The sequence below is a fragment of the Kogia breviceps genome, chromosome 12 (genome assembly GCF_026419965.1).
Source record: "Kogia breviceps isolate mKogBre1 chromosome 12, mKogBre1 haplotype 1, whole genome shotgun sequence".
NCBI lineage: Eukaryota > Metazoa > Chordata > Mammalia > Artiodactyla > Physeteridae > Kogia > Kogia breviceps.
In genome coordinates, this window is record NC_081321.1 from 68,085,326 (window position 1) to 68,111,107 (window position 25,782).

Sequence of the window (25,782 nt, forward strand, 5' to 3'; positions counted from 1 at the left end):
AGGCTAATTGTATGGTCACTTGGCTCCTAGTTGTAGCTCAATAAAAAATTGTTAATTTGATTTAATCCATAAATCAAAACGTAAGGATTAAAATTAATAAATAAAATCTTTTCATGCTTTTTTTTTCACCTTTTATGGCCATCTCCACAAGAGTAGTGAATGTGAGGTTAGAAGAGAGATTTGGTTTTAGCAGAATCCCATTTTTATAGGTGATAATTTTAAACAAAATTCTACGAGAAGGCATTAAAGAGACTTGAAAGTTGCAATTTCAAACTTTGGCTACCACTTTTTTAAAGTATCAACCTATCACAAGGCTTTAGAAACTCTTCTACTTTAAACATTTAAACATCAATTTTCTTTTACCTGTTAGCTCAGTTTTCCTTTAATAGTGTAATTTATTTAGCCCTTGTAGACTTCACCATTATGGCAGAATGAGTGTATGGAGCATCTCACTTTATGCAACTTTATGTCTCTTGATCTTAGTTATTATGTCAGTTGTTTAAATCAGACTGTATGTGAAAATGTTTTAAAATGTAAAGTACTTCATGCTAGTATTTTATTTTTATGCTTTTTCATTTTTCTCATTTTCTCAGCACTTAACCTTCTTATATAGTATTTATCATTGAATAGTTTTCATTACTCACATTTTTATTTTGTAGTTTAGTATATTTAAATATTCTTCCAGCATTATTAAACTAGAATCATTTTATCATATCTTAAATCTTGTTTTATTTTGATAGTAATTTATTAAAATTTAATATAATGATGCTTTTATTAAAAATTAATGGATAAGGTAGGTTGGGCTTATGACATTTCTATCTTTAGGAGTCACATAGAATTATGTAGTTATTAAGGCTAACTTCTTCTGGAGTTTCACGCCAGCAAAGAAACCTGAATAATTTCCCTCCCCAAGGTTCTCTTACTCCTTTGCTTTTCTTGCCTGATTACAGCTTGTTTTTTGTAATACCTTCTTCCTTCTGGTCATCCTCTCCGCTTACCCCCACCAGAAGATTCTTTAATAGAGTGGCCCTAATTACACTTAGAACACTTGGTTAATACTTAGTTACAAAATGGACTTCTGGTACAAATTCAAAGTTGAATTGTTTTCCAAGATCTGTCTCCTTTATGATACCTTGATACCTGGCCTCATTTGTCTTTGTCAAATGATGTGTTTGTTTTTCTCTTGCATAATCTAAGAATACTCAGTTTCGTGATTGATCCAACAAGTTATTACAACTTTTAACATATGGTTTTATGTGTTTTTTCCCCTAAAATCAAGAAATTTTAGGACTTTTGCTAGGTAGAATTTCAGGGGAGCCAAAGAATAGTTTGCAAAAGTTATTCTTAGATGAAAATGAGTCTTCAAACATTGCATTTTGATAGGGCAGACCTGAAATTGAAAGCTTGGTGATGAATGAACATATTATTCCCCCAACCTTTACAAATTCCATATAACATTACATGAATTAATTTTGAGCAGAAGTCTGCCACAGATGTTTTTTAAAACACTGAGGCAGTTAATTCTGTGAATTCAGTGTTACTGTGATACGATGTTAATGAACAATTTCTATTTTGGGCATCTTGAGTCTGAGGTACCTAAGGTGTCTATGACTGTGCCCAACAGGCAATTGGATAAATGACCACGGAGATGAAGAAAAGTTAAGGTGGTGTCATTAGTATTTACTAATAAATTTTAAAATCACGATCCTTGCTGAGATTATTCGGTTCAGAGTAGAGATAGAGCAGATGATCCATGATCATCAAAGAATATTTGGCATATTCTTTGCATGGTTCCAAGCACATTTCTGAATGTCTTTGAGGAAGATAGTTTTATATAGTGCCAGCATGTGTGCAGTAAGAGATCACATTAGCAATGGATCATTAAAGTTGGGATATGGTGTCCATCCTTCCCCCTTCCCCACTGCTTCTTCAGGACTTAAATTATTTGAGGTCACTAAATTCTTATTCAGGTTGAAAGAGTTTGCCAGAAATTTCTGATTAACAGGGATGCCCTTTGGCCTCCCTCTCACAATTTTCTGTCTTTCTCTTGAAATAAGTCCATTATTAAAGTCATTTTATTTTTAAAAAGTTATCATCGACATGAACATTTTAGGATTCACGAGGAGTCTAATTAGATGTTTATTGTCACTGATGTCACAGAGAGCACAGGGTAGCAGATGAAAACCCAGTTTATAAATTCTGCAAGGAGATTCAAGACAATTAAATGGGGACTGGCATAGACATACCATGGTTTTTACTATCCAAAAGTAGATTGTTCCTGTGAAACGTTTTGCAAGCGGAAATGGCTTAAAGCAAATAAGCTATTACCTGAGGGCACATCTTGCTAACAGGATGTACCAGATAAATCAAGATAAAGTGCAAATGCTCACAGAAACAGTTTAAAGCTATGGCAGCTTGATGCTGAGTATAGCTCCTCTGCTCACTGGGGTACACACTGCCTCTGTAGATGGCTCCCTGCAAAAACAAATGCTGAACCTATTTTCACTTTTCACCTTTTTTGTAAAAGTGAAAATCCTCTTTGCATGTTTGTTGTTGTTAATGAAAACAGGTACTAATTTAGGTCTTTTGTAAAAGCAAGGTGGCATAAAGTGAACTTTTGAAAAGTGGGGTTACCTGTAGCTAAGTGCGATTGAGCCATGCAGAATCCTGTCATACTCCATATTTTTTGGCATGTCTGCTCTTTGTTTTCCCCAGAATCCAAACTATAAAATGAAAGAAGACATTTATTAGATGTCTACTATATCCCATATACAGTGCCAAGTACTTCCACTTTGTAGTGTCATTTTGACTTGACACCAGTTTCGAGAGGGAAATGTATTCAACCCGTTTTACAGGTCAAGAAATTGAAGCTTTGGTTATTGGTATTTAGAGAGGAACAAGAAGAAAAGATACGCATCAAAAGTTACATGCAGAGCAGAATTCCATAGTCCATTTTTTTTAAGCTTACAATATCTGTAAGCATGTTTAAAGGAGATGGAAACGAAGTCACGTATTTGAAACCTAATGCTCTGTTTTTAGTTGTCCATTTAAAGTATTTTTCATCTCTAAGTGTTGTATTCCTATGTTGTCTTGATGATGATCTTAATTTTTATCCCCCTCTCTTTTGGTTTCAGAGGAAGAACTTGTCTCTTTTTCTCAGCATTAGTTTGTTAACTTTCTGGGGAACTTCCCTTTTGGGTGCCCGTTTATACTGGATGGGAAACAAACCACCAAGCTTTTCCAACTCTGACAACCCAGCTGCTGATTCGGATAGCCTCCTGGCTCGCACACTCACCTTCTTCTACTTGCCAACCAAGAACCTTTGGCTGTTGCTCTGCCCAGATACCCTCAGTTTTGATTGGTCAATGGATGCCGTGCCTCTGCTCAAAACAATTTGTGATTGGAGAAACCTACACACTGTGGCCTTCTATACTGGAATCCTCCTCCTTGCCTACTATGGTTTGAAGAGCCCAAGCATAGAAAGAGAATGCAACGAGAAATTTGTAACAAATGGCAAGCAGAATGCAAATGGACATAGCTGCCATTCAGAGGTGGAGTACCGGAACTCAGAGATTAAGCCCAGCTTTCCATCCAAAGTAGAAAATGGCATTAAAAATAATGTGTCGCAGAGAACACGGCTTCCTTCTACAGAGAACATCGTTGTTTTGTCTTTATCTTTGTTAATAATACCCTTCGTTCCTGCCACGAACCTGTTTTTCTATGTTGGCTTTGTAATTGCAGAGCGAGTATTGTATATTCCTAGTATGGGCTTCTGCCTCCTCATTACAGTGGGTGCGAGAGCCCTTTATGTCAAAGTCCAAAAGCGGTTTCTCAAGAGCTTGATTTTTTATGCTACAGCTACGTTAATTGTTTTCTATGGACTCAAGACGGCGATCAGGAACGGAGACTGGCAGAATGAGGAAATGCTGTATAGGTCAGGGATAAAAGTAAACCCAGCTAAAGGTAATATTTTATTTTATGCTTTTGCCTGGACGGTTTACTTTTTCTGCCTTTTTATATCTTTGCTTCTTGCCTTAAAACACACAGTATTGGGCTTCCCTGGTGGCGCAGTGGTTGAGAATCCGCCTGCCGATGCAGGGGACGCGGGTTCGTGCCCCGGTCCGGGAAGATCCCACATGCTGCGGAGCGGCTGGGCCCGTGAGCCATGGCCGCTGAGCCTGCGCGTCCGGAGCCTGTGCTCCGCAACGGGAGAGGCCACAACAGTGAGAGGCCCGCGTACCACAAAAAAAAAAAAAAAAAAAAAAAACACACAGTATTAAGGAAGAAGAGGTTCTTTTACTCAGTACTTATAATTTTTGTTTTTTTTTTAAGCGAGGGAGCAGTACCATTATTTTAGAAACATCCAGCATTCCATATTTGGAATAGGGAAGTGTTTTCCTATGTTTCTGACTATACTTGTCCAGAGGAATTAGAGCTCCTATTGTGTAAAAATACTGACTGTCGTGAGAATTTAGAAAAAGGCTTGGTTTCCACGTTCCAAAATGCTGATACGGACATCATCTCTTTTCATCATGCAGTGAAAGTCAGGTTATCCCCCCATAAGTATAGTTTAGCTCTTCTGTTTTCCAAGCACCACCTGAGGAAATACCACGAGGCTTACACTGCTATCTTTAAAAGGTTTGGAGGTAAGGCCACCTCCGAACCTTGACATGGTGTCTATAGGTATCAGTGTGTGTGCATGCAAGTGTGAGTCACCCTTAGCTTTGCAGAGACTAAATAATCTGGGTATTGCCAAGCAGTGCTCATATTCTTATTTGAAAGTCCTTAAGTCACTTAAGGAAATGAACTTTTCACTATACAAGGAGAAGATGGAGCATATTTTTCATTACTGCTTTTGATTTTTAAAATTATTTTAGTAAATCTTAGAATCTATTGCTTGAGTAGAAAGTAGCCTTTAAAGCATAAATGAATAGTCAAAAGCTGTTAATTCAGTGATCTCTCTGGTTTAGGCAATGAATGATGAGAAAAGCTAGAGAGCAGTTGAATGAAAATAAGTGTACATTTTAAGTGTAGAAATATATCATAGTAAATAGTGCCAAAGAGTCTTGTTCTTCATAAGGCATTTTTTAGTGTTTTATCCTTTAAAATATGGTTGCTTGCATAGCATTTGAACTGGGCTTTTTCCACCACATTTCTGTACCAGTTATTCAAATACTGAATGTGTGCAACTGTTCCTAATGAATGGAATGGCCTGCTGATACATATCAGGATATATATATGCAAAGATCTAGATGCCCCAGAAATGACTCTGGCATCCCTATCGATTACCAGTTAAGTCAAGAGTTCAGTGAACCACTACTCATTTCTTTCAGCCAAGGGACTAATTGTTGGTACTTATTATGCGTAATAGATTGCAGAGATTTTAATGGGAGCAGAAACATTAAAATTGAGCTAATACAGAGCATAGAATTTCTCAATTCTCTTGGAAAATTCTTTACCATGTGGCTTTTTAGATAGTGAGTGCTGCACAGTTCATTGAATGCCTGAACCCCAATCTTGCTGTAAAAATTGTTGCAGTCAGTTCTCACAGAATGCTTTTCAGCTAGTTTTTCTTCACTGGTACATGTAAATATATAAAACAAGCCTATGTTGCTAGTTTATTTTCCTGCTGTTTGAAAGAGATACACAGTAAGGAATTAAAAGAAAACCCCTGCATATTAATTTCATCACAGGGCTGTTGTAAGGATTTGTTAAATGTATTGGTTAAGTTTCAGGTTAAGCTACTGTAACAAAGAGCCAAGATAACAGTGGCTTAAATAAGATAGAAGCTTTATTCTTTCATGTAACAATCTAAGCCTGTGCAGTCCAGTGCTGATAAGATGGCGCCATGGGTTTTCTGGATCCGTGCTCCTTTGCTTTTGTTCCCTTGCCATCTCAGTAGTGTCACCCTCTCCAAGTGGTCCAAGATGCCTCAGCATCACATCAGCACTTCAGCTAACAGGAAGAGGGAGAGAAAGGCCAAATGGTGGGTGTTCCCATTCTCTTTAAGAGCATATCACAGGGCTTCCCTGGTGATGCAGTGGTTGAGAGTCCGCCTGCCGATGCAGGGGACACGGGTTCGTGCCCCGGTCCAGGAAGATCCCACATGCCGCGGAGCGGCTGGGCCCGTGAGCCATGGCCGCTGAGCCTGCGCGACCAGAGCCTGTGCTTCGCAACGGGAGAGGCCACAACAGTGAGAGGCCCACATACCACGTACTGGGAAAAAAAAAAAAAGCATTGCTCCCAGACTATTGGCCACACCTAGCTACAAGGAAGGCTGAAAAATGTTATCTTTATTTTGGGAAGCTAAGCACCCAGCCAAATTTTATTACTCTTGAAGAAGGGGAGGGCAGATACTGAGATGCTAGTGTAAGTAGCAGTCTCTGTCCCAGAGTAAGCAAAAGCATTTTGTAAACTCCTAGATATTTTCCAGCATTAGCTACTGTACTGCTGACTCTTATGATACGATTTTGCTGAAGTTATTTTGGTGACATGGTTAAGATGACTGATCATTTCCTCATTTATCCATTCACTCAGTAAAACTATTTTTAAGCATGTCTTTGGTTTCTGATATATTTCCGTGTCTCCTTAGTACTTAAGAAGTGCTATAGTATTTAGGTACTCCAAATTTTATTAGTTAAATGAGTACACAGCTGACCAATAGTATAAATCTTTTGAGACATCAGAAATTAAATTCCTGAATAATGCCCCCTCCCCAACCTGCACCCCAGCCAGCTGCTTTACTTACAGCATTTACCATCTCAGTTGGTGGCAACTCCATTTTCTCAAAAGCTCTGACCAACACTTAGGAGTCATCCATACCTCCTCTTTTTCTTCTGCACCCTACCTGCATTTCATCAGCAAATCCTCTCTGCTCTGTCTTCAAAAGTACATCCAGAACTTGACCACATTTTACCACCTCCACTGCTAACATCCTGGCCAAAGTCACCATCATCTTTCATCAGATTATTACTAAAAACCTCTAACGTAAATATCCTTGCTTCTATTTTCTTGCCTGTTAGCATGCTTTTGTGAAAGACATGTTGTATCAGGTAATTGGAACTTAGGTAAATAGGCTTAATGTGAGTTTTAATGTTAATCTGGCTCTGAGTTGGGCGTGGGTTTAATGTTTGCTGTAGCTATAGGTTCCAGAGGCATTGTATTTCCCTGGTGTCCTTGTTCTTGTCTCTCCTGTTGTCTTTGGGCTTCCCCAAGAACTCGGAGTCTGTATTTTGCATCTCCTTCCGCTGTAAATTCACCTTTTTTTTTTTTTTTTTTTTGCGGTAGGCGGGCCTCTCACTGTTGTGGCCTCTCCCGTTGCGGAGCACAGGCTCCGGACGCGCAGGCTCAGCGGCCATGGCTCACGGGCCCAGCCGCTCCGCAGCATGTGGGATCTTCCCGGACCGGGGCACAAACCCGTGTGCCCTGCATCAGCAGGCGGACTTTCAACCACTGCGCCACCAGGGAAGCCCCACCATTTTTATAATGGAGCCCTGTAAGTGCGTTGGTTAAATGTAGGAGAAGGGAAGTGTCCTCTTATTTGGTGATTAAATCCTAGTGCCTCTGGGCTGTAACCTTTATGAGAGTTTCTTAGCTTTCCCTGTGTCTCCTAGTTGGGACAGGAAGGCCTGTTTCTTGGCTCTTCAATGTGAGAATGGGGGTCCCTGGAGGTAAAACCCACAAAAGAGTAGAGGCCCCTAAAACCGTGGCCTCCAGGAGTTTCTCCCTCTTACTGAATGAAGCTCTTCCACAACTCAGCTTCCAGCAATTCCTCTCAAAATCACCAGTTACTTGTTCCTGTCAGTTTCTGCTCCAGGTAATCTCATGTCTGCATGACTGGATTTTCCAGTCTCTCCAGATTTCCTGGTGCTGGGTTTGCCCAGTGACCTCAATTCACTGATGGTTCCAAGAAAAGTCGTTGGTTTTGCAGTTCCTTTAGCATATTCTTTTTTTTTTTTAATTTTTATTTTATTTATTTATTTTTTGGCTGTGTTGGGTCTTCGTTGCTGCACGCAGGGTTTCTCTTGTTGCGGCGAGTGGGGGCTACTCTTCGTTGTGGTGCGTGGGCTTCTCATTGCAGTGGCTTCTCTTGTTGCGGAGTACAGGCTCTAGGCTCACAGGCTTCAGTAGTTGTGGCATATGGGTTCAGTAGTTGTGGCACGCAGGCTCTAGAGCGCAGGCTCAGTAGTTGTGGCGCACAGGCTTAGTTGCTCCGCAGCATGTTTAATCTTCCAGGACCGGGGATTGAACCCGTGTCCCCTGCATTGGCAGGCGATTCTTCACCACTGCGCCACCAGGGAAGTCCCCAAGGAAAGCCATTGTTTTTGCAGTTCCTTTACTGTATTCTTGTTGTAAGAATGGGAGTGATGAGTTCCAAGCTTTTTACATGTCTGAGCTGAACTCCTGCTTCCATTTTTCCATCCTTAGCATCTGCCTGTCATCAGCAGCCCTAATGGTTCCTTTGAAACGTAAGTCAGAGTATGGTGTTCACTGCCCCCAATCCTCTACTGGCACCCATTTCTCCCAAAGTCAAAGCACACAATCAGAGACTTGACACTGTACATCTCCCAACCTTGCCTTCACTTGCTTCACTCCAGCCCTACTGGCCCCCTTTGATGTGCCTTCTCTATTCCAGATAAGCCCCTGCCTCAGGGCTTTGGCACTTGTCATTGCTTCTTCTTGGAATGTGTTTCCCAGGACAGTCTCACCTCTATCTCCCTCACCTCCTCTAGGTCTCCAGTACAGTGTTGCATTATCAGTAAGGTGCTTTATGTAAAACTGTCTACCTTTTGAAAAATTGCAACTACCCCTCTGCTTCTGCCTTGTCTAACATTCCCTATCCTCTTTACATACTTTGTTTTTCCCATAACACTTAGGACCATTTGATGTACTATATTTACCATGTTTCTATGTTTATTGTTTGAATGCATTGTCAGTGTCCATTAAAATGCACGACACAAGAAGGCAGGGAGTTTCGCATTTTTTTAATGCTCTATATGTAGCAACTAGGACAGTGCCTGGTAGAGAGAGGGCATTCAGTAATGAATACACTGACGAATAAACTTTAGTCATAATCCTTCTCCTTAAAGAGTTAAGAGAACCTGTTTAGAGATAAAATGTACATTCATTAAAGGAAGTGAAAGTGTAAAATATGCTGTTGATATACCAGGTACAGAGTCATGCTCCATAATAAGAGGGATAGAATTGGGAGTGGAGTTAGTTTTGGACTCCACGAGTGCCTTGTGTGACATACGTTTCCATTTTGATACAAGGCAAAACTTTTAAAATCCAGGTTCCTGATTTTTTTCTGTTTATAACATGCTAATAACTATAGTTCTGGCTACAGTGACTTCTTTAGCAGTTATGAAACTGGTAGTAATCTTCCTTAAGGTAGATTTTTCTAAGTCTGTGATGTTATTTGAGCCTAGCCAAAGATTAGAAACCCTTTAAAGCCAGTCTTATGTAAGGTTGTCTGAGATTATGGTTATTTCGTTGAGTTAGTTTTTCTTTCCCTCCTTTGAAAGCCTTTGCAAATTTTGGAGTACTTCAGGCTTCCGTGTACTTTAACAGAAGATGATTTGAAGCCTCATGAAGCATTATACATGAAAGCTGCTGCCTTCAGTAATTGGTCCTGCAGACAGATGCCAGTCATTAACTGATTGGATGCAAATGATGATGGGTAGAGCCTGTCATAGTGACTGTGTTGCTAATTTATGGTTTAAATCTGGATAGTGGAGAAATGATAGCTGATTTGGACTATGTAAACCACAAGTCCTATCTCATTATGTGGTTGATAATGTCAGGAAAGTACTAGACATAGTTGATTACCATAGTTTGCTGATTTCACAGTAACTCTTTGCATTTTTGTACTTAGGAAAAAGGAAATTTTCTTTGATGACTGCTTTAATGAGCAAGCCACATAATATTTAAAAGGTTTTTGGGGGGCTTCCCTGGTGGCGCAGTGGTTGAGAATCCGCCTGCCGTTGCAGGGGATATGCGTTCATGCCCCGGTCCGGGAAGATCCCACATGCCGCGGAGCGGCTGGGGCTGAGCCTGCGCGTCCGGAGCCTGTGCTCCGCAACCGGAGAGGCCACAACAGTGAGAGGCCCACATACCACCACCAAAAAAAAAGGTGTTTTTTTTTGTTTTTTTGGAAGCGTGTGTTTAACGCCCCGTGTTTTATAAACTATTGATTAGCATTTGCTTGAAACAAGCGTTTCTTAATTCATTACAAGATGGTTCAATGTATGATCACTTTCGTTCTTGGCCTCTGGCCTTGTCTAAATCCCTGTGTGTCTTTGGCTCTTACAGAATTTGGCACCACTGGTTTCTGCTCTCTGGCTTTCAAGGCCACTACACAATTTTGACTGTCTTCCATTTTCCACAGCTGTCTCTTGTATGGATTTGTCTCCTCCCCAAACTGATTCATTCTGCAAGGTTCTGTCCAAAGACTGCCTTCATTTTCCTTCCTGTATAGAATCCAGACCACTACCTGGGATATAGTGCGGGGTCAATAAATGTGTCATTGAATTTCTAAATTACCTTCCCCGTGACTTCCTATCTATGTGGGACTTCTCCACCTGGGTGATTTGTCCACATCTCAAACTCTTCACCAGTCTTCCCGAAAACCACCTACTCGCTGACTTCCTTAGTGATTAAGGTCATAAGCAGAGACTAACAAAGTTATTATAGAGAAACAGATCAGTGGGCACATATACATAAAAAAGAATGCTAACATATAGGCAGCATAGCTGGTGTGCTAAAAGGCATTTACATTTTTTCAAGTTATAGATTAAAAATCAAATCAGCTCGGGCTTCCCTGGTGGCACAGTGATTGAGAATCCGCCTGCCGATGCAGGGGACACGGGTTCGTGCCCCAGTCCGGGAAGATCCCACATGCTGCGGAGCGGCTGGGCCCGTGAGCCGTGGCCGCTGAGCCTGCGCGTCCGGAGCCTATGCTCCGCAACGGGAGAGGCCACAACAGTGAGAGGCCCGCTTACCGCAAAAAAAAAAAAAAAAAAAAATCAAATCAGCTCTTTAGAATGGTTGGTTTATTAACTCTATCAGTTTGCTTTAGAGAACATGATTATGCTTTTTAATTGTTTGGAAACAATTTCTTAAAATAATTAGGAACAATGAAGCAGGGTTCATCCAAGGAAAATTTAACAAGAAAACATTTATTTTAATGCCTTTTTCTAATGTAAATATGTGAAATGATAGATATAAAAGATGTGTATATAATGATACACGTATTTGAAACTCTAAGGGTGATTGCTCACACATCCTGTATTTGACGCCTCCTTATGCAAATGACAAATATTGCCCATTTAGATACAGAAAAACAGAAACTAAATAGTTGTTTCAGCCATGCAACATTTGACAATTTTTCTTTTTTCCTGGATTTCTGTAAAATTGACACTTCAATTTCAACTTCACATGGTTGCAGATTTCAACAAACAAGTATGTGGAAGGAATATCATTTTATGAAGGAAAGAATTCATAATTTAAGTGAAATCTAAACCTCTAAGTCATGTGAAACTTGACTAATTCCTTATGGATTTTATAGTCTAAGTTTTTGATTACCTCTAATTGACTGTCTTCTTTAACTATGGTAAATTGCAATTAACCAGCTAGCTTTGAGATTGTGTAATAAATCTTATTATATTTCTTAGCTAATTTGTCATGTTACTTCTGAAGATGAAAAACTTTCAAAAGAGGTACAGATATTTATGAAAAATAACATGAAGCAGTTAAGTCAGGAAGGAAAACCAGTGTAATATCTTATCAGATTTGCTGGCCTGAGTTAAAAAGCTGTAAAATACAGATTTTCATTTTTAACAGATGTGGTAGGAGATAGCTAGCAAAAAGCCCCCTAAAAGGCTGATTGAGAGAAAAACAATGCAAAGTGGAATCAGGTTTCCAGAGGGTAAAGAAATTCAGTGTTTCTTCTCAATTTGTCTCTTCTGAGTAGAAAAAAGAAATATAAAATAATGGGACTGACAAGAGTGAAATGAAAATGTCTCATTGCCTCTACCAAAGGAATTAAACAAGTAAATCTGCTAAATTGTTAAGGCCCCTTTTAAACATTTGATTCTTGAGGAAATCAATTACGGTCGTTTCTCAGTTGAGATAGACTAAGTCACAGTAGTTCAAAAGCACGGGGTTTCCTTGCCACTAAGAATGGAGTAACACATAAATCTTTTCTTTGGTTCCAGCTCTAATGGCTGCAAGTACAGTTGTGTAGGGAAGAAGAAAACAAACAAACCAAAAAAACAGACCACAACAGACTCAGTGAAAATGGTCCTATGGTGTATTACCAGTGAAGTAGGTGACATGCTGCTGTTTCTTTGGGATTATCCGTAACAGAACTTTTAGAATCTTTATGGGTTTTTGAAAACCCTCAAACCTAAAATTAGTGTTGCCTTAGATTGAATATATTTACTAGTGGTTATATTTCAAAGGAACTGAAACTCATATAATTAAAATAAGTGTAAAGTTACTTTATTCTGATTTCCATATTAGTTTTGTATTTGATTCTTAAAATTCTCTAACATTTCTTTGCTTTTCTTTTATTAAACATATATGAAATATTTCATTCATTGAGAAATATATACACATACCTCATATTTGAACCGCTTAAACAATGCTACTAAAACATGCATTTTGCAGATTAAGGGAAAGCTATTACCACAACAGTTGATGACCTCCCCCATACCTCTTCTTATTTCACAGTTTTGTTTCTTTCATTTGTGTTCTCTTATTTTATGCTAGAACCCCCTTTACAATCTCAAACAAGAGTGATGACAGCAGGATTTTTGTCTTATTCTTGTGTAAGAAAGAATGTTTTAAATATTTCACCATTAATTAGGTGTATTTTATAGGTTTTTCAGTAGACAGCTTTTATCAGTAGAGTTTTCCTCTTATTTCTAGTCTAAAATTTCTTTTTAGGAATTAATGTTGATAATGATAGTGATTTTCTCCACTCAATCTATTTATGTTATGGTTTATATTAGTAGATTTTCTAATGTTGAACCTACTTTGCATTCCTGGAATAAGCCCCAAAATTACTTATAATGTTTTATCAAATTTATATTCTTCTAAATTTGTTTTTCACCCATGTCCCTGACTGAGACTGGCACTTCCCTTCAGGGGGTTTGAGTTTGGCTTCTCCAATCTGACCTCCCTTTTGAAGCCGACTAAACCCCAAGCCCTGTTCCTCTTAGTTTCACAGATGTATGCAAGGTGAATACCATCTTCAGAACCGTTTAACCTTCTGGATTCCTGCTTTCAAGCAGTTTCTAAGCTTAGCGATTGCCTTTACTTTCCCATCAATTAATACATTCATTAACAAATATTTGTAATTTCTGGCTAGCATGTGTTCTGTACTAGGAGGCAGTCTCTGAACATCGAGTTTCACTGTAGTGTCGGAAAGAGAAACACGTAAGAAATATCCTTCAATCTAGCATCTATTAAGGAATGGGTTAGCTACGTTAGAAGTTAGAGTTTGAGAATAGAGTTGTTTGTTTATGACATAGAAGATATTTTTGAAATTTTAAATTCTCCTTCGACAAAAGAGAACCAAATTGCCTAAGTAAGCTAAAAAGTGTATTAGAACACTGTCTCAAGCAAAATCAAATTACAGGTATTTGACCCTTATAAAACACAGAGAGGTAATGTATATTTGTTTTCTGCTGTAATATAAACTTGCAGATAATGTCACAGATATAGCAGATTTTCAAGAAGACAAACACATGTTTTTTAGTTTTACCCTTATTACACGTGCACACCTATTACTGGTGATGGTGGAAGTAAAAGAAAATTACAGTTAAGTCTCAAGGATTATGGAAAAATCTTAGATGTTACAAGTTGTATAATTATTGAAAAAGACTTGGATGTAGCAGACTGTTTCTATATAACTCTATGGGAGAAACAAAGTGTGAGCCCTATTTTTATGCATATGGGTGTTAAATTAGAAATCTCTCCTCCGTTTAGTTTTAGTTTTTAGTTTAGTGTTACATTTATTTCTGATTTAAAAATAGGAATATTACCATCCAGGGGGATCTAGTGGAAACATACATGTGCTTACTAAAAAATAAGGACCAAACACTAAAAGATGTGATTTAAAAATAATATTATTTACCAAGTAAGACACTACAATCCAACTTGATTAAATAGTAGAGAGAAACAAGCACAAACAAACAAACCACCTTGCTCGAGGGCTGGACTCTATTAGGGGCTTTGTTGTTTCTTGTATTTAGGAGTCTAAATCCCAGTGATGTTAGCTGCCGCTCTGAACATTTATTCGGTCACCTTAAACAGCATAATTCAGTTTCTCTATGTAAAACACCATTGGGTATTATATTAAAATATCAACATTAACATCTTTTGGGGGAGTAGTGTAGGCATACATTTTAATTGGGAGAACTTTCTCTCTAGGAGTTGGAAGTTTAGAAAGAAGGAACTGGATTAGATATGCAATACAATAGCTGAGAGTCAAATTTTGACAAGAACAGATAACTGAGGTGTCAACAAACTTTTTTTTCAGCTCTTTCCTTGGATGGCAGAGGAAACTTATAGTCTTATAAGTTGGGGCTCTGCATATTACAACTGGGAGTTGGTATAATAAAGAAATGTGATAAACTTTCTTTCTTCTCTTCCTCTCTCTTCTTTCCTTGGGAAAAGAGAGTAAATTTCTCAAATTATGTATCGCGACACTACCAGGAAGAAGCAGGAGGTCTGAGATATGTTGAGATAATATCTGGCTTTACTTTCTCAGTTGGCTTATTCTCTTTGAGTTTTACAAATAAGCTTTGGTGGTTTGCAAAACTGGTATAGAATACCTCATTTCTCTACTTAGTCTGTTTTCATATTATCTGAATATTTCCCAAGGACAGCTTCAAGTCGTGTTCACTCTAGTGGTTAAAACTGAATGCTTTGTCCATATTCACGTGAGTGTTGAAAACAATTTTCAAGTAGAGATAAGTTTCTGGGTTTATATAAAGAAAACATGAGCATATTAATTAATGATATTGTACAAATCCATGTGTTGTGCATTTTTCTTATCTCCAATCACTATTTGAAATTACTTTTGCTCTTGCAATTCTATTGTTAGGAAGCAATGGCACAAGATTTTAAAAATCTCTTTGGCTTTTACAGTTTAGGACAATGATTTTGAGAAGGTTTTTTCGGGCAGGTGATACAGTCACTAAAATTCTTTCTGTGTGATACCTTTGGGCTCTGTGGTGCGATTCTAGAACCAAGAGTCTTAAGTGGTACTTTGATCAGAGGCCTGCCTTGCTTTGATCATGGCTGTTGGTTCCCAGCTCATGTCCAAATTGAGCCTGGAGGTTTTTAAGTTAAAAGTTTAGACTTAAAGAAGTAAATCCTACCCCCGATCCTAATGATTTTATAGGGAAATACAGCTTCTCTGTGGGTTTTAATCAACCTAAAATGTAAATCCTCTGAACGTCAACACCACTTAGGACTCATGGATGGAATATAGGGGTTTATGCCTCTAAAACCACATATCTAGTCATAATTTCTAGTTGGTAATATTTATTAAACACTAATATGTATCCAGTAGATGTGTTTGGTGTAAAAGAGCATTTAATGGCCTCTGAAAATTCCCTGTTGGGATCCAGTCCAGTTAAGATTAGAGCTTCAGGAAAATGGGCAGCCCTTCTCTTTCTCATAGTGCTCAACTGATGTGAGAATGCCATTTTAGTGCATTTGCCCTTCTGGTTCTTCCTATTTATTCTACCCGTCTATGTACCAGCTTCCTTTCGCTGTTTGGAAGTAGACTTTCTGAGTTGTACGTTTAAGGCTGTTAAATGAATAACATCATCCTTTGTTTCAGTATTGTTTCTCAAGTGATGCAAAAATGCCTCATACAAGTACTGGCTGCACAGCCTTTGAAGAACCCTTATCTGTCCTGTAGCAGCAAAAAAGGCAAAGAAAATTAACCTCCCTCTTTTTTTCTGTTGTTCGTAGTTAGCTGAAAGTATAGAAGAAAATACATTAAAATGATAGTTGCCCAAGATTTGTGCATATAGAAAGGTAATTGATATGTTTGTTTGCTTATTTATTTATTTATTTTTGCGGTACACGGGCCTCTCACTGTTGTGGCCTCTCCCATTGCGGAGCACAGGCTCCGGACGCGCAGGCTCAGCGGCCATGGCTCACGACGGGCCCAGCCGCTCCGCGGCATGTGGGATCTTCCCGGACCGGGGCACGAACCCGTGTGCCCTACATCGGCAGGCGGACTCTCAACCACTGCGCCACCAGGGAAGCCCAATTGATATTTTTAGAAATTTATTTATTTAATAGCTAATTTTTCTTCTCATTAGCATTCATAAGTAAACATTTTTCTATTCACATAAATATTTTATTCTTGATATTTGTTTTTACTGATCATTTTTCACTTTTTAAAATGCTGTTTTCTCTAGTTATTAACTCTACTTTTTCCATGTTCAGCACTAGCTGCTGAGTTAAGAGTGACTGTCAAAAATTAATATACTGGACTTCCCTGATGGTGGCACAGTGGTTAAGAATTTGCCTGCCACACAGACCAGTACCAGTCCGTGGCCCGGGGGTTGGGGACCCCTGCTATAGTGGACTTTTCGTTTATAACAGCCCCTCCCAACTTTCCCTTCTCCTCAACAAAAAGTTTCCTCTCCTTTTTTTGCTGGACTCACATGTGGTTTGCTATAGTTGCATGTCTCAAATTGCAGTTGTTTTCTGCTCCCAAATTTGCTTTTGCTTTGCTGGTATTAAAAAAAAAAAAAAAAAAAAAAGAATCTGCCTGCCAATGCAGGGGACATGGGTTTGATCCCTGGTCTGGGAAGGTCCCACATGCCGAGGAGCAAATAAGCCCGTGTGCCGCAACTACTGAGCCTGCGTGCTGCAACTACTGAAGCCCGTGCACCTAGAGCCTGTGCTCAGCAACAAGAGAAGCCACCGCAGTGAGAAGCCCATGCACTGCAACAAAGAGTAGCCCCCGCTCGCCATAACTAGAGAGAGCCCGCGAGCAGCAATGAAGACCCAACACAGCCAAAAATTTTTTTTAAATTAATATATTGAATATATTAATGTAATATAGCGTATAACATGGTGTTCTGATGGATATTTGTGATATACTGCATGTTCATCTTAGGAACTGATTTTTTTTTATTAAAATGTAATCTTTGATTTTTATTATTTTTCTCTTCTTAAAACTGGCTTTGAGAGTATTTAATGTTGCTTTGAGATTTGTTTTTCTTGGCCTGGATTTGCTTGGTAATGAAATTCTCAGTAGCATGACCATAGATTCTGAATACAGGAGATATACTGTTAAAATGTATATCTAACTGGTTATGTTTTTTATGGATGATCTATTAATGACATATTATTCCTTTTCCATAGTAATGTACTTTGCAGAGTTCTATTTTCTTATTTAATTATCTCAGTGTTGCTGGAGTTTAACTTGGGCAAGCATTGTTACATCTGTTTTACAGATGAGGAACTAAAAGAGAGGTGGAATGCTTAGGGAGAAAAGGCATGGTAAGTAGGGCAGATTTTACAGTAAGGTAGATCAGGGTCCTAATCCTAACCCAGACCATAAATAGCTGTTATCATCGTCCTTAGAGTGTCAAGTAGCTGATCTGTATAGTGAGTATAGCAATACCACTGTGTGGGACAGAGTGTGTGTAGCACCCTAGCCCAGGGTTTGGCCCATATTACATGTTTATTTACTACTGTTAATAAGAAATAGGAGAGTCCAGTAATTTACTTCAGTGTACCCAGATCTAATTGTTAACAGAACTAGAACTAAAACCTTAGGTTTGGGATATTTTGGTTTATGTTTCCACATCAAATTTCCTTTTAGTGACACATAATAGGAAACTAACCTGGGGCCATTCGATGGCAGGGACCCATCCAAATGATGACAGGATTCACTGTGAGATAAATTAGTTTATGAGATTGGATTGTAAAGGAACAAAAGAGAGAACTAAAAAAAAAAAAATCACTTCTCTCTTTTCCCCCTTGGAGGTGTTTAGAATTCCTAAACTCTTGCCTTTTCTAAAGGTTGTTCATCTTTTAGAGCTGAGCCAGATTCAAATGATACCAAATAAGTTGGAGACAAACTCTAAAAGATTCTTTGGGTCTATTATGTTCCTTATATGAAATCAGAAGCAACTCAACTACTCTGTAGAATTTACAGTCAACCTATGGTAATGGTTGAACAGCCTCATAGGCTAAGAGATCAGCCAGATGTGAGGAATTTCTGATGAGTCTTTACTGAATTGGTATGTCTTTTGTATAAATAGGGTCACTATATACCAGTTATATATTCACCAAGTGTTTTAGATTGACAGTGTAATAGGCAAAAAAAAAAAAAAAAAAGGGTCTATTGGTAAGATTTGAGGAGAGCCTCAAAGCTCAGATGCTTCTAAATTCTTCCTCCTTGTCCAGTCATTATATTTGCAAATGCAATTGTATTTACTGTCTTCATGTATAATGCTGTGGGTTAGTTAATCAGAAACTTCACAGAGAGCACATTGCTATTAGAAAGGAACATAAAGAGATTTGTTTTGTTTTGATGGAGAGGCAATGGGAAAAATTTTGAGCACAGATGGGAAATTAAAGAGTGAAGGCTTCCACAGGTGAGACCCAGCTTCACAGACCATGCGTGGTACTGATAGCAGACCCTGAACTGTGGACCTGGGGGTGGCTCATAGTTAGTCAGAATACAGTAGAGATCGCAGATGGTAAAATGCTAAGGAATAACCCTAGGTGTGTTAAAACCAAAAAACCTGCACTGAACTGTATATGTGGATATTACAATATCCACATAGATAGCGTAGTGACTAACAATGCTGTCAAGACAATGTTAACATATCAGTGGAATACTGAATTTTATCTTTTCATTTTTAATACTTTTTTCCCTTATTAGGAATAAACTTATTTTCAGGTCCGTGTGAAGTAACCAAAGGTAGGGAAACGAGAAATAATTGCATATTATAAAATTGCTCTAATTAGAGTGTAAAAGTGTATAGTATATGTATTCCAGTATCATATGAATCATAATCTTTAAATTATGTGTACTTTTTCCACTTAACATTTTAGCCAGGCAGTTTTTTTTTTACCCACTTAACATTATGTTCGTTTCTGTAATAATCCAAGGTATAATTACTAGGAAAAATAAATTATTGTAGGCTTATAAGGGCTCTTATTTCCCTGGAGTCACTATCATACAATTAGTAAAAAGCCCAGGCTACAAATGCTGACTCCCTTACAATGTTTGCTAATGGATAGAATGAGAAATCATTCTGGTTAACAAGAAAAAAAAACACATTCACATTAATCTTAAGTTTCATGCAATTGAGTGGCTCTTTTTTCCCCTCCTACTTTCTTTCTCTTTTTTCTCTTTTCATTGAGATTAGAAATTTTAACATAATTATCCTTTATATTTTAAAATGACATTTATTTAACTTATATCTTTAGTAACACCATTTTGGGAACACATCTGAAGTCCAAGTTTTCCATAGTGATTAAAACAAGGGCTTTGGAACTGAGCGGACATAACTTTTAGCTCTGTTAGCTTTTAAGCGTCACTTTCTCTGAGGCAGTTTCCTCATCCAGTACAGGTACATTAGGCACTCCTGTATTTATTTTCTTTTGCTGCTGGCCTGCCTTAGATAACTGGCAAATTTCAATGTTTAAACCTTTTTTGGGGGTAGCATTCTGATTTCAAACAAGTAACTTAGAATTGGAGGAAGCAAAATTTAGGATTTATCATCTTATTTAAAACAGTATTAAATGTTTCAATTTTGCCAGATCTTTACATAGAACTTGATGTTGATATAGGGACTAAAGACATATATTAAAGTTCTAAAGTAAAAATAAATGACAGCTGAGGGCAGAAGTCAAAAATGGAGTCCTTGCTGATTTTGGTGGCTGTGTTCACTGCACCAATGAAATGGAAATGCTGGTATGATAACCGTGAGGCATGACTGCATGCCTGAATGTTAAGTAGCTAAAATTTGAATATTAAGAGTTTCATTCATCTTTTTTTTAAACATCTTTATTGGAGTATAATTGCTTTACAATGGTTTGTTAGTTTCTGCTGTATAACAAAGTGAATCAGCTATACATATATCCCCATATCTCCTCCCTCTTGCGTCTCCCTACCACCCTCATTCATCTTATTAGCTAATTTTTCAAAGAGTAATGCATGCTGTAATCATAAAATTATTTAAATTTTTTAAATAATCAATGAATATAAATATCTCCAAACTTTTAGTGTAAAGTAAATATATCCTTGAATGGCCTCCCTGGTGACGCAGTGGTTGAGAATCCGCTTGCCAATGCAGGGGACACGGGTTTGAGCCCTGGTCCGGGAAGATCCCACATGGCACGGAGCAACTAAGCCCATGCGCTACAACTACTGAGCCTGCGCTCTAGAGCCCGTGCTCCGCAACAAGAGAGGCCACCGCAGTGAGATGCCTGCGCGTGGCAACGAAGAGTAGCCCCCCCTCGCCACAACCAGAGACAAGCCCGCGTGCAGCAACAAAGACCCAATGCAGGCAAAAATAAAATAAATAAAATTAATTTTAAAATATATATATCCTTGAAAAAAAATGCTCAAATCTCCCTGCATTGATTTTGTGAAATATATCAAGTGCTATGAAATTGCAGTAGTTACTTCACAGTAAGTTTGAATTAATTTATGAACTTAGAACTGCTGTATTTGCATGAGGGCTTTGAAAAAATTTTGGAGGGATTCATTGCTGTAGATCACTTAACATTTCCAGTAGGGGCTCACATTTGATTTTCTCTTTAGAAGAACTTTTGCAAGATGGGAATATTTAATTGTTTTTCTGCCTTTCAAAGAACATAAAATGAACTGTGGCAGATTGTGGAAGAAGTACAAGAGAAGCTTTCCTTGTGAATTAAGGTCAAGTTTCTTAGTAAGTGGATACCTTTTAGATGCAGTTAAATACCAGTGTGAAGGGCCCTTGAGATATGAGTTATTCTTGCTTCTTTGCTTCCTGATTTTGCTTAAAAGAAAAATTTCGTTTTCTTTTTGAAAATAAAATAACTTTACAGATGAGATTTCCTAAAGCTTATCCAGTGATACCTAGAAGCATCTGTTTGCTTTTCCTTAATGTAATCATCATATATGCTTAGTCCTAAGAACTAAGTCATATACTTGCTAAACAATGCTTTTTAAATCTCTGTCACATGCATATTCAGGGCACTTAGGAGTCCTTGATAAATGTACCTAAATCCCCAGTATCTTTGAGCAACAACCATTTATTTACATAGGTAGACTCTGTTCTCTTTCCATTGCATTAACTAGAAAATGTGACTTTTAAAATTCCATTCCCAAAGAAATGTAAAACACTTAATATATTGTTTGGCATTAATTTTTCTGTGGTATAGAAAATACATTATGAAATATGGGTACTAGATAGCTTTAGTGTGCTGTTGCTGGAGTATTTTGTCTCTACCAGTTCTGAAGGGATGACTCGTTTGGATAATTTATCTTGGTTCTGTATTATACTCTAGTCCCTCAATTAAATATGTGTAAATATTGAGTACTATAATATGTGATCTACTTTGTATTCCAACTCAGTATTGAGAGGGTGAGATTTCGATGCCTGGAAACAGATCTGGTTCTCTATTGTCATTAACTTTGCAATTTAAAAAGTTAACCAGTTTATACATCAATGAAATGGGTATAGTAATGGACCTCAAAGGTTATTTTTGTGTTAAATAAATCCTGGACACTGTCAAGCATATAGTAAACTTTAAATAAATGAAAGCATTTATTTTTATTATCCCAATATACATACATTTTTATTCCTTCTCCACCTCCCCTTCTCCCTTCACCTTTTCTTTCTCTTTTTCTCTACCTAGGCTTGTAGTGGTGCACGTTAAGCCCATGAAATGGGACAGTATTCCCCCAACAAGAGCAGCTTCTTATAGTATAAACTGTGTCAAAAATAGGAATAAAATGAGTACTCTGAATATTTTGAAATGCTGTTTGTTGGGAAAAACTTTCAAAAATTACATTGAGATTTTAATATAAACTGATTACATTTTTTTAAAACTTCAAATAAGTGCTTTATTATCTCCAGTGCTTTAATGTGTGAATTGGATTCATCTGGGCACACTATTAAAATACAGACTTTAAAAAACTAGATATTTAGGCTTCACTCGCAATTTCTTGGAAGAATTTCAGGGATTTTATTCCAATCAAACTGTAGTTTTAAAGGTCACTGCAGTGAAATAAATGCATCAATAAAATATATGAGATTAAAAATGTAAAAAGTGTAAATGACATTAAATATTAATGAAAATACAAGGTCTTTATGTTGGTCCAAAGTATAATTACCAAGTGAAAATTTGAAGATAATCTCAAACATCTGTTTCAAATTGTCTTAGTACAAGAAAAAGTTTAGTGAATGTTAAAACCCTTTATTCCTGAAGTAGGATATAGAATAACCCCATCTCTATTTTAAAAGAATGTGAAGTGTGACCTTCATTTTCCTTTTGTCCCTCTTTCCTGTCCTCACCTCGCCTCCATTCTCCTTTTCATCCCCTGCTACCCAGCTGCAGAAGTTAATTATATTCCTCAGTTTGCAACCAGATTTCAGGGTGATCCCTATAACTTTCCTCTTTTATTTATGTATTTATTCCCTTTTACCTCTATTCCTAACTTGAATTTCCCTTTTGTATCATAGCTAACTGCTCTAATGTACTTGATTTGCATCCTTAGATTTATAATGTACCCTTGTAAAATATGTAGTGATATTTTGGATGGGAATGAATTTTTAATATTTTTAAAAGAATGCATTAGATATTTTGAATCTTTGTAGGCTTTTCAGGGTTCATTCATGTTACAGTATTACACAGAATTTGCTGGTCCTCACTGCTGTATCGTAATCCATGAAGTTTATGTCTCACATGATACTCCCATGATGGACGGGTTGATTATTTCCTACTATTAGCCAACACTAACAGGCTTGCATTAAACATCCTCTTAATGTTCTCTTAGAATTTCTCTGGGAGTGGGATTGCTGGTCAGGGATTATTCATGACGTAGTCAGTAATATTTGCTGATTTGACAGAGTAAGTATTGTCAGATGGCAGAACACAGTGGTTTCCCCAGGCTACAAGGCCCCTGACAGTACACAGGGTCCATTCCCACATCCCCACCAGTATTTGGCCTTATCCAGTTTTCTAATTTTTGCCAATCTCAAGTCTCATTGTTATACTTTGCATTTCTCTGGGTTACTAAGGAATTTGAGTATTAGTTAAAATTATTTAATGTATTCTAGAATTTATTTTGGTTTCCCTTTTTGTAGATTCTTGTTCATATCCTTTGCCCAGTTTTTTCCCCCCCGCTGTTGGGTTTCGTATTTTCTTATTGCTTTGTTTGGAGTTCTTTTTATTTCTAAGTACAGTTCCTTGTTTGTTTAGATGTTTGAAATATCTTCTGGTGTATTAATGCATGTCCATAGTGTCCTTCAATAAGTAGAAGTCCTTCATTTTGAGATACTCAAATTCATCAAGTGTTTTACTTTTTGAGTTCTATTTGGAGGTCTTTTTAAGAAGCCACTTTCCCTTCCACAGAGATAATCTATATATTCTTCTGTTAGCTTTACTTTTTCACATTTATCTTTTAAAACCATCTGGAGTTTACCTTTGTATATGGTGAATATGCTATTAAAGACCCAGTTTCATTTTTCTCTTCTATTATGGTTATTAGAATACATTTTTTGAGTTTGTTAATAAATTATGCTAAAATATTGATTGGAATTATATAGAATTTATAGATTAATTTTGGGAGAATTGACATCTTTATAATGTCAAATTGTCCCATCCATGAGCCTTGGAATATTTGTCCATATTTTTTGAGTTTTGGTTTGGATACTTTCAAGTCATCAGACCAGCAAGGTGTAAAAATTGATCTGATATAAAACAGTTGACTTGGTTGATATGATCAAATTTGTCAAGTAAAGGAAAAAAAAAAAAAACGCTAAAGCTACAATGATTAATTCTATAGGTTAATTATATAGATTTGAAATCATCACATTAGCCCTTTTTATAGTTTATTTTAATGTATTTTCCTTTAAACTATAATATATCTGTAAAAGCTAGATTTTAACTGGTTTATATGTCAACAATGGATTTTTTTCCTACTTTTTGTTTTATCGCTGAAACATGAACAACTTTTGTGAAAAGGTTACTATTTAGTTGACTACTAATAGGATTTTTAATCTTAGGTTATATTCTATAGGGTAGCTTTATATTTTTAGAAGTAATCTTTAGGTTAGCATTGGGTTCTGGTAGCATTGAAGCAAAAATCAATAGTATTTAAATTTAAAAGAATGGAATAGTAACAATTAAAAAAAAGTAGGCAAAAATTTTAGGCTTAGTCTTGTCAGCTCTTACTTAAAAACCTAAACTCTCTTTTGGTAAACACAGTACTAAAGAGCAATTAGGAAGAAGGGATTTTGAAGAATTGTTTTCAAATTTGAATGTGATGAAATCCTCTATGTCGGTGCCTTTCAGGCAGAGACCAGCAGGAACACACTGGTAGTAAGGAAGCTGGCTTAACTACTCCTTGCACTGAAGGAACACTGCACCATTTGGGGTCTTGGGGAATCTCATTATATGTCCTGTTATTGGATTTGGATTTTGGTTGGGTGATTTGGGAAAGGGTCTAAGGAAACAGGGGAGTCCTCTAGATTGGATGCTAGGACAGTTCTATCTATGCCTGGTTAAAGAATTCATTCATTTAGCAAGAGAGGGGGTGTGTGGTATTTTTGTGGGTTGTACAGTGTGCCCTTTTTCTTTTTTGTGTTTGGTAAAATGAAGTGATCTTGCTTGGTGTCATTTACCATGGTCTCAAAGTAACCTTGTCTCCAGCTGGTTTCCTGTTGTATATGTACAACAGGAGAACAGAATGGCCTGTTGATGAGTGTCAGATGAGTTCAGGACATCAAAGTCTCCCCTTTCTTTCCTCTCTCCCCTACTCCGTCTTTCACCCATAAGCAATTAAGATTGTTTAAAAAATACGTACTTAATTTGGAAATTTTCTTCTTTTTGTCGTTACCTAGGGCAATGACTTAATCATAAATACGTGAGTGATTTCTGTTTGGACAAAAGAAACTTAGTCACATGCTGTGGCTTTGCCACAGATAACTTTGCTGATGATTTTTAATTTATAAGTTGTAGTCTTACTTTGAAATAGCCATCTCCTCTGCTGACTTTCCCTGTGGAAGGCATCTTAGATTCTTTGCTCTTACTTTTCCCCCTACCTGGAATCACTGATCTTTGCAAGACTGATTCTTTATCCTCAGTTTTTAGAGATCACACCCATTTCCCTATTTCTAAGATATCCCTGTTTCAATTAGCCTCATTCCCTCCATCTTACTTTGTTTTATATGGTTTGTAGCACTTATCACCTGAAGTTAATTCATTTCTTCTATTGTGTGGTCCTCCCATCCCCACTCCACTCCCCATTTCAAACATAAGCTGTGAGTGGGTGAGAACTTGTATGTATGTATGTACAGTTGTGCCAGCCCCCGGTAATGTTTCTGGCACAAAATAGGTGCTTAATAAACAAATACATTTATGAATTAATAAATGAACCACTAACCAAATGAGTAAATATATATTCTAGACATAATTATGTATTTGTTGACTATTAACTATTAATTGGGCTACAAGTACTTGAAAAAATGTCAATCAAGTTCTCTGGAAATATGCCTTAATATTCAAAGTAATTTC

General features: G+C 37.4%; 1 protein-coding gene across 4 annotated transcripts in view; it reads left to right on the forward strand.

Moving 5' to 3' along the window:
- The window catches only part of TMTC2 (transmembrane O-mannosyltransferase targeting cadherins 2), an 804,716-nt gene that overhangs the window by 198,099 nt on the left and 580,835 nt on the right, over nucleotides 1-25,782 (forward strand). For all 4 annotated transcript variants that reach the window (XR_010835847.1, XM_059080819.2, XM_067009832.1 and 1 more), the window contains one exon: nucleotides 3,135-3,963. Coding sequence is in view for 3 of the 4 variants with exons in the window: in XM_059080819.2 (XP_058936802.1) it covers nucleotides 3,135-3,963 (829 nt within the window). In the remaining variant the exon portion in view is untranslated. The remainder of the gene's footprint in view (nucleotides 1-3,134; nucleotides 3,964-25,782) is intronic.